The sequence below is a fragment of the Ahaetulla prasina genome, chromosome 5 (genome assembly GCF_028640845.1).
Source record: "Ahaetulla prasina isolate Xishuangbanna chromosome 5, ASM2864084v1, whole genome shotgun sequence".
NCBI lineage: Eukaryota > Metazoa > Chordata > Lepidosauria > Squamata > Colubridae > Ahaetulla > Ahaetulla prasina.
In genome coordinates, this window is record NC_080543.1 from 121,974,001 (window position 1) to 121,983,745 (window position 9,745).

General features: G+C 47.8%; 1 protein-coding gene and 1 pseudogene across 5 annotated transcripts in view; both read right to left on the reverse strand.

The window, feature by feature from the left end:
• LMO7 (LIM domain 7) overlaps nt 1-2,310 on the reverse strand; it is a 193,121-nt gene extending 190,811 nt beyond the window's left edge. For 2 of the 5 annotated variants that reach the window (XM_058186709.1, XM_058186707.1), the window contains exon 1: nt 2,010-2,310. In XM_058186709.1, coding sequence (XP_058042692.1) covers nt 2,010-2,066 — 57 coding nt within the window. In that variant the 5' untranslated portion in view covers nt 2,067-2,310. The remainder of the gene's footprint in view (nt 1-2,009) is intronic. The other 3 variants (XM_058186711.1, XM_058186710.1, XM_058186708.1) reach the window with 2 other exon arrangements.
• LOC131200330 (U2 spliceosomal RNA) lies at nt 947-1,161 on the reverse strand (annotated as a pseudogene).
• Nucleotides 2,311-9,745: the final 7,435 nt, after the last annotated feature.

Consider the following 9,745-nt stretch of genomic DNA (forward strand, 5'->3'; position numbering starts at 1 on the left):
CCGCCTCCGCTGTTCCCGCCTCTCCTGCCTATGAAACCTAGGGTCCAGCCAGGCCTGATTGCCATCAGCTGGGTCTGGAGGCGTGGCCTGGGGGGGAAGAGTCAGGGGACGGAGGCCTTGTTATCTCCTCCACCTGGCCTGCCTCTGGCTCCTGGAGCTGAGCCAGGGAAGCCGGTGCTCCTGAGGTAAGTCCTGACGGCCCTTCCCCCTCACTGTCCAAGTCACTTTCTGGCAGGGGGCCCGGCTCGGGGGACGCAGACACAACACTAGTACAGGACTCCTGCGTGAGCAGGGGGTTGGACTAGATGACCTCCAAGGTCCCTTCCAACTCTGTTGTTGTTAGTTGCGAAGTTGTGTCCGACCCATCGTGACCCTGTGGACATCACGGCGGCAAGAGAGGTTGTAAAACGGGGCAAAACCCACTTAACAAATCAACTGCAGCATTTTATAGAACCGCTACAGCATCCCCAGGGTGACGTGATCGGTAAATTCGGATGCTTGACAACCGACTCATACTTATGATGGTTGCAGGGTCCCGGAGTCATGTGACCTGACAAGCAAAGAAGCCAGATTCACTTCACAGCTGCGTTACTATTGTAACCTCTGCAGTGTTTTGCTTAACAACAGAGGCAAGAAAGGTGGTACAACGGGGGCCAAGCACTCACTTCACACACATCTCACTTAAAAGAACCGAAATTTCAGGGCTCAATCGCGGTCGTAAGCCGAGGACTCCCGGTATTGAGCTTTTTTTTTAGAAATTAGAATAACAGAGTTGGAAGGGACCTTGGAGGTCTTCTAGTCCCACCCCCTGCTTAGGCAGGAAACCCTATGCCACTTCAGACAAATGCTTATCCAACCTCTTCTTAAAAACTTCCAGTGTTGGAGCATTCGCAACTTCTATTGTTTTTTACAAACTTTTTTTTTTAAAAAAACAAACTTTTATGGTTTGTAAGTCACTCAGAGACACAGAGAGGGAGTGAGCGGTGGAATAAATCTTATTTATAAATAAATAAATACAAACAAACATACATACATACATACATACATACATACTTATATCCTTGGTGGGTAGATTTTGGAGCAGGGGCTTAAAAGACCTGCATGCTAAACTGATAAGAACAGATACTACACTTGATCTTAGCCAAAAGGCCGAGAAGCGATTTTGGCAATCATGAGGACATATCCGAAGACCCAAATCTTCCTTTTTTATGTATAGCACAAGGGTGGAATAATGTATTTTCTTTTCTGTTTGTAATGTTAGAAAAAAGTAATAATAATAAAAAAAAGACCTGCATGCTAAAACAGCCTCAAGGCGGCTACCTTCAGTCCTGCCCCATCCTTTCCCTTCCCTCTGGCTCTTTATTGCTCAGAAGAGAAAAGTTGAGCCTTTGGGAGCAAATGCTCTGGAGGCACATAAATGCCACCCTCCTCCTAAGCATCCTCGGTATTATATAGGCTTTGTGGCATCGCAGGGTGACAAGATGCTCCTGGCTACAAAGAAAGTTCTCTGATCCCCATTGCCTGATCTCTTTCACTAGGGTACCCCCAGACTCGAGTCAGAAGTTTAGCGGGGGCTAACAAGAGGCTTTCCCGGCAGGGAGCGCAGCTCACTGCTCACCCCTCTTTTTAACAAGGGACCCCCCAAAGCGAAAACTTCCCCCGCCCAAGGAGACGGCTTTCCTCCCGGGACCCCCTCCGTCGTCCTTCCGCACCCTGAACTGCTTGCACTGAGCTACTCGGAGGTTACTCCGGGGCAGGAGGCAGCAAAACGACGGGGGCGGTGGGGAGGCACGAAGGAGGGAAGGCGAGCAGAGAGCGAGAAGACTCCTACGAAGTGGGGCAGAAGCCTTTAAAAGTCCCAGGGGAGGGGAGGGCAGCGCCACGCCGAGGTCGGCATCCCCCTCCCTCCGACAGCCGCCTAGTGGGAAGCTCCTAAGAGCCTCCAGGAGCTCCGTTGCTGCGCTGCTAGGCTCCAGCGCTTCCTTGGTTCCTTCCCACCGGCGTCTTACCTCGACCCACCGGCGGGCTTCGACAAAAGCTGCGCGGCCGTCCTCTCGGCTGTCCATGGCCGCCGAGCCCGCGGGGTGGAGAGGCGGAGAGCGCGGAGCTTGCAGGGCGCGCGGGTTGAGCTCCAAAGGGGGAGACGCCGGACCGGGGGAGCTGCAAGCTGGGGAGACGGCAGCGCCGGAGACCGTCCGTCCGCCTCCACGTCGGTTGCAGGGAGCAGGCAGCTTTCGGCGTCCCTCCCAGCCAACCAGCCAGCGCTCCGCTTAGAGCCAAGCCGGCAGCGCCGAGTGAGCCCGAGCCTGGTTGCCTGAGTCTTTGCCTCGCCCGCCCCGCCCCGCCCCGTCCCGGATCGCGGGGGAGGAGGGAAGCATCCAGGAGACCGACTCTGTCCTCCGTCCCGCGGCTGCTTCCACCTGGCGGCAGGTGAGGACGAGGCAACGGCTTCCCCTGCCCGTTGCGGCCGCGCCCTCTCCCGGCGGGACGGTGGGAGCTTGGGGAGTTTAAGGGAGCGCAGCCAAGCCAGCCCGATTTCAGAATCTCCTGCTTGAGCAGAGGGGGTTGGACTAGAAGTCCTCCCCAGGTCCCTTCCAACTCTTGTTATTCTGCGTACGAAGTTTTATGTCCTGGTTCCCGTTTTAAAACTTGCTCGGCCTGTCCGGAGAGGAATCCTGATTGATTGATTGATTGATTGATTGATTGATTAGAATAGCAGTTGGAAGGGACCTTGGAGGTCTTCTATCCAGGGGTCTCCAACCTTGGCAACTTTAAGACTTGTGGACTTCGGCTGAGGATCTCTGGGAGTTGAAGTCCACAAGTCTTAAAGTTGCCAAGGTTGGAGACCCCTGTTCTAATCCAACCCCGTGCTCAGGCAGGAAACCCTATACCATTTCAGGCAAATGGTTGTCCAATCTCTTCTTAAAAACTTCCAGTCTTGCAGCACTCATAACTTCTGGAGGCAAATTGTTTTCCCTGGTTAATTGTTCTCACTGTTAGGAAATCTCTCCTCAGTTCTAGGTTGCTTCTCTCCTTGATTAGTTTCCATCTGTTGCTTCTGTTCCTGCCTTCAGGTGCTTTCCCTCTTCTTTGTGGCAACCCCCTATATTGGTTTGATTGATTGATTCTTTCATATCAGAGGTGGGTTTCAGCAAGTTCTGACCAGTTCTGGAGAACCGGTAGCAGAAATTTTGAGTAGTTCGCAGAACTGGTAGTAAAAATTGTGACTGGCCCCACCCCCATCTATTCTCTGCCTCCTGAGTCCCAGCTGATCAGGAGAAAATGGGGATTTTGCAGTAACCTTCCCCTGGAGTGGGGACGAAATGGAGATTTTACAGTATCCTTCCCCTGGAGTGGGGTGGGAATGGAGATTTTACAGTATTCTTCTTCTGCCACACCTACCAAGCCACATCCACCAAGCCATGCCATGCCCCCCAAGCCACACCCACAGAACCAGTAGTAAAAAAATTTTTAATCCCACCACTGTTTCATATATACATAATACACATGAAACTCATGAGAGACAACATTCAGGGTTGAAATTGGCGATCCTTGCTGCTATTACCTAGTTTGCGCAATGAGACGCCTGCAAGAAAACAACCAAGCTCAGAGAGCACTAAAGACCCCTCACCTACAACTCAAGGCAGCAAACATACTCAGTACATCTTCCTCCTCCTGTTGTACCCACAACAACTCTGTGAAATAAGTTGGGCTGAGAGACTGACTAACCCAAGATCACCCAGCTGAGTTTCGTGTCTAAAGTGGGACTAGAACTCACATCTCCTGGTTTCTAATTTAGTGCTATCACCAGTAGACCAATTTGGCTCTTGAGTGAGGCTCTGCAAAATCCAGGACTTGCCTTCTGCCATCCAGCTGTGGGCTTGAGTTTTCTTCCAGAGGCAAATCTGGAACGTAGCTTGTGGGTTACAGATGCGATTTATTCTGCACCACGTCTGCATGCCACAAGCCACTTCCTGCCTGAAGATGACTTCCAAAAAAACTAGGAATGCGCTTACCGAAGGGATAGCAAAACCCCAGCAGCCCTCTTAGCTGACCCTGGTACCCACAAAATCCCAATTTGCTTTGGCTAATGTCCCCCGAGACTCCAGCCAACATAGTTTATGAAACAGACTTTGGCCTGTTGTGATTTACTCAATATTAGTGTACCGAATGCAATTACGTTTTGAAGAGAACAATAAAATATTCCTGTTAGGTCGCAGCCAGTAGTGGGATTCAGCCAATTCGCACCACTTCGGGAGAACCGGTTGTTAACTTTCTGAGCAGTTTGGCAAACTGGTCATTGGAAGAAATCATTAGGGCAGAGAACCGGTTGTTGAATTACTTGAATCCCACCACTGGTCACAGCCTAGATTAATAGTGCAAGCACAGGGTGTTCCATCCAATATTCCTACCGCAATTGTATTTACAGAGAGGGATGTTATGCGTGGTTGTTATTTTATAGCCCTAGAAGCGCTATTTTTTCCCCAAAAGAAAAAGTTTCTTTGGAAAACCCCAATTATCTAGAGGGTGTGTGTGTCAAACTCAAGGCCTGGGGGCCGGATTCAGCCCACAGGGTGCTTAGATCTGGCTCGTGGGGCCGCCCTAGAAACAGCAAAGGACCGGTCCACGGTGACTCTGCCAGCGAAAACGGGACCTCAGGAGAGGGGGCAGCTCCCAGGCTCTGTTTTCAGCCATCACAGCCTCCTGCCACCCTCTGCCAGTGAAAACAGAGCTCAGGGGGAGGGGGGGAGTTCCGTTTTCACTGGCAGAGGGTGGCAGAAGGCTGCAGCGGCTGAAAACAGAGCTCAGGAGCCTGTTTTCACTGGCAGGGCACTTGGGCCACTACAGACACCAGACACAAGCGACATCAAGCTGGCCACATCCATCCTGGCCACACCCACTCAGCCCTCCCTCCAGGTCAAACACAACCCTGATGTGGCCCTTAATGAAACCAAGTTTGACATCCCTGATCTAGAGCAGGGGTCTCCAACCCTGGCAACTTTAAGATTTGTGGACTTCAGCTCGAGGAATTCTGGGAGTTGAAGTCCACAAGTCTTAAAGTTGCCAAGGTTGCCATGCTCTCTACATGGGGCTCCCCTTGAAGTGCACTCGGAGGCTTCAGTTAGTCCAGAATGCAGCTGCGCGGGTAATAGAGGGAGCTGCACGCGGCTCCCGTGTAACACCACTCCTGCGCAGGCTGCACTGGCTGCCTGTGGTCTTTCGGGTGCACTTTTAAGGTTTTGGTTACTACCTTTAAAGCGCTCCATGGCTTAGGGCCTGGGTACTTACGGGACCGCCTCCTGTTACCTTACGCCTCCCACCAACCCGTACGCTCACACAGAGAGGGACTTCTCAGGGTGCTGTCCGCCAAGCAATGTCGGCTGGCGGCCCCCAGGGGAAGAGCCTTCTCTGTGGGGGCTCCTACTCTCTGGAACGAACTTCCCCCTGGCTTGCGACAATTGCCTGACCTTCGGACCTTTCGCCGCGAGCTGAAGACGTATTTATTTACTTGCGCGGGGCTGGCTTAAATTTTAAATTTTTAGATGAATTTTAAGGGTTTTTAGATTTTACTACGTTTTAAATTTTTGGCCAATTTTATAATAAGTTTTTTAATTGTTTATTTTAATTGTACATTGCTATTGTTTTTATTTTGGTTGTGAACCACCCTGAGTCCTTCGGGAGAAGGGCGGTATAAACATCTAATTAATAATAATAATAATAATAATAATAATAATAATAATAATAATAATAATAATAATAATAATAATAATAATAATAATAATAGGGCATTCAAGGCCGTTTCTGCATGTCAAGATTCTGTTCAGGAACCAATTCCATTGTTTCCTGCATCATTTCATATCTACAGATTTATAACATGGTTTAAGGGGAAATGGGAATTATGATGTCATTAAGTTGCAGAATGCTATCCCAGGAACAGCTACAGATAGTCCTCGGTTACTCATATAGTAACCGTTTAGTTACAACATCACTGAAAAAAAGGGAATTATAGACCATTTTTCACACGACCGTTGCATGATCCCCATGGTCATGCGATCAATGTCAGCTCGGCAACGGATTCATATTTCTGATGGTTGCAGTGTCCCGGGGTCATGTGACCTGACCAGCAAAGTCAATGGAGAATTCACTTAACAACTGTGTTACTTATTTTAACACCTGCGTGATTTCACGCCTTAAAAGGGGCCGGGATAGCTCAGGCAATAGAGAAGCCTGTTATTAGAACACAAAGCCTGCAATTACTGCAGGTTCAAGCCCGGCCCAAGGTTGACTCAGCCTTCAACCCTTTATAAGGTAGGTAAAATGAGGACCCAGATTGTTGGGGGGGCAATAAGTTGACTTTGTAAAAAATATACAAATAGAATGAGACTATTGCCTTATACATTGTAAGCCGCCCTGAGTCTTCGGAGAAGGGCGGGGTATAAATGTAAACAACAACAACAAAAAATGGGGCCGAACGCACTGAACAAATATCTCACTTAACAACAGAAATGTTGGGCTCTGTTGTGGTCGTAAGTCGAGACTACCTCTAATTTTATAGCGGCGTTTCCCCCCCACACACACACACAACAATGAAAGCTTTCTTTGGAACTCCCCAATTATTTAGAGCGTTCGAGACCGTTTCTGCATATCAAGATTCTGATCGGGAGCCTATTCTTTTATTTCATGCATCGTTTCATCACTACAAAAGGTTTACCACCTGGATCATGGATCACGCTAAGTGGGGGAAGCAGGAATTATAATGCCATTAAAAGTTGCAGAATGCAATTTCAGGCACGGCTACTTGGCCCAGTCTTTATTGTTGTACATTTTAGAGCTCGGCCCATTTCCCTATTGGAAGGCAAGGTAGGGCCCGTTTCCGTAGCCACGTGAGCTGAGATGGCTCATCCTCACCCCACCGACTCAAGAGATGGCGGCTTTGTCCCCACATGTGAGAAGGCTGCCTTTGTGCGGTCCCGCGGGGGGAACGAAAAGCATTTGTTGACTGTGTCCACATCAATGGCAACTATTGTTCTCCTGGGAGATGTCAGCGTGGAGCTTCGCAACCTCTTTTGATGATGCTGGGAATAGATGCTGGGACATCTATTCAGAGATGTCAACACGTTTTGGCTAACATTCCCCTTCCCCAACACACACACAGTTTCTTTCCAACTATCCGGCTATTTCACAAATTGAACTATAGAGCACACGGGTGAAGACAAGTGAATTCCACCGGTGTTTCAACCCGGTGCCTCTGAAACTTCTGAAAACCCATTAAAAAAAAAAGACTCATTTTTTGTCTAGGGTTCTAACAATAACCGCATATCAAAGAACTTCTCTTTTTTTTTGCGTTTTCATATGTCTGCTTATCATCACTGAGGCTGAATAGGAAGTGTTTTGTAAAGATGGCTGGAACGTAGAATAAAAGTGTGAACAACACATTCACAAGGCCAATGATATGGGCCTTTCTCCTGGGCTCGCTGGAAACCACAGTTAGAACTGAAGAAGCTTCTTGGATGAGAAGCAAAACATCTTCAAAGAAAAAAAAACAGTTGCCTTTTGGGGGGAAAAAAACCACCTTTGGCACAACCATGACATGGATTATTGAGACTCTCCATAGACCCCTGATGTGTGAGACAGTTACGAATGAAGGTTATGAATGACAGTTATGAATGAAGCTGCTGATTCAGTTCAACAGAGGAATTATTGAGTCTGTCATTTGCACCTCTATAACTGTCTGGTTTGGTTCTGCAACCCAACAAGAAAGACACAGACTTTAGAGGATAATTAGAACTGCAGAAAAAATAATTGCTACCAACCTGCCTTCCATTGAGGACCTGTATGCTGCATGAATCAAGAAGAGGGCCGTGAAAATATTTACAAACCCCTTGCATCCTGGACATAAACTGTTTCAACTCCTACCCTCAAAACGACGCTATAGAGCACTGCACAACAGAACAACTAGACACAAGAAGAGTTTTTTCCCGAAGGCCATCACTGCTAAACAAATAATTCCCTCAACACTGTCAGACTATTTACTGAATCTGCACTACTATTAATCTTCTCATCGTTCCCATCACCAATCTCTTTCCACTTTATGACTGTATGACTGTAACTTTGTTACTGGCAATCCTTATGATTTATATTGATATACTGACCATCATTTGTGTTGTAAATGTTGTACCTTGATGAACATATCTTTTCTTTTATGTATACTGAGAGCTTATGCACCACGACAAATTCCTTGTGTGTCCAATCACACTTGGCCAATAAAAAATTCTATTCTATTCTATTCTATATATGTGTTCCAGGATAACGTTGCATGTATTGATGGCTGGGTATTAAGTCACTGGCTGTTGTTTGCTTCTGACGCCAAGCCTTCCCCTTCTAAGTACTTGATAAGCTGGTGGTAAATCAGCACTCCTGTTGAGTGATAAGGACTCTGTTTTCCAGGCTTCAGGACAGGGGTGAAATTCACTTACCTTCCCTACTGGTTCGCCTTCTGCGCATGCGCAGAGGCTTAAAATGTCACAAAAAAGTGATGTCATGACATTCGCGCGGGTGGACAGAGCCTCCCACAGCTGCCGCTATGGGTTCGCCCGAGCTGGATAGAACCGGCTGGATTTCACCCCTGCATCAGGCACTTCCCCAACTGTTTTTGTGCCTGCTCATCCAACAATCTTAGTAGCTGCAAAATTAAATTGAAATTAACGAGACATTTCACTCTCCCGAGCGTGCTGGGAAAACCGCTCCCTCAAACATTTTGTCCAGCTGCAGTAAACACACACAAGGCCTTGTGGTGATTTAGATCAGGCAGTCTCCAGAAGGACTGGACTACAACTCCCACAACAGAAAATAACCATCTTGTTCAAGTCAACTTTCCTAATAAGGGGACTCGGCTATTTCCCTTCCCAATTCATTTCTGATGCTATCCGCTCAGGGGCCTGCCATTCAATGGGGCCTCCTCAGGTTGCCCAAGGCCCTCTTTCGGCCTCCTCCTGACTGGCTGAACTAGAAAGACAAGACTGACCCCAGGCCATGATTCTGAGGTAGCTCCTCCTTGCTTCTTTTAAGTCTTGTGGCCAGAGGAGGCTGGAAGGCCTGTTGAGTGACCGAATGACCAAGAGCCAAATACACTGTTTTCTTTTTCCTGGACTCTCCTCCCTGAGTAATTCACGCATATTAAGAGAAACTAAAACATTAGAGAAGGGTGATGGTGAATTACATACGGAGAACTTGGCATGCCGATGATGAACTGTGGGGTTTCTTGAGTCTGGAAGACAGCTAACAGATTGGCTCTGCTGGGTTGCCTTCTCCCTCTCCAGAATTAAAGATTAAAATCCTGGCCAGAAGAATCTTTCCCCACTCTGCCTCAGGATCTGGCTGTTTAACAACAGAATTAAAAGGCTGCAGGTTAATCCCATTTAATTTACTTTTTAAAATCGGAGTTGCTGCTCTACATCCATTTTAAAATGTTACTTTTATTATTTTCTTATTTCGCATTTCAGTCAACTTCATTTTGCGGTAGTCTTTTTTTTTCCCCCCCTCCTTTGCAGGAGTCCCCAAACTTGGCAACTTTTAAGATTTCTGGACTTCACCTCCCAAAATTCCTGGCTGGAGAATTCTGGGAGTTGAAGTCCACGAATCTTAAAATTGCCAAGTTCGGGGACTCCTGTTCTATTGTAACAGACAAGAAACTGAGGGGTCTCTGGGCTTGGTTGTTTTCTTTCAGACACTTCATTACCCAAAC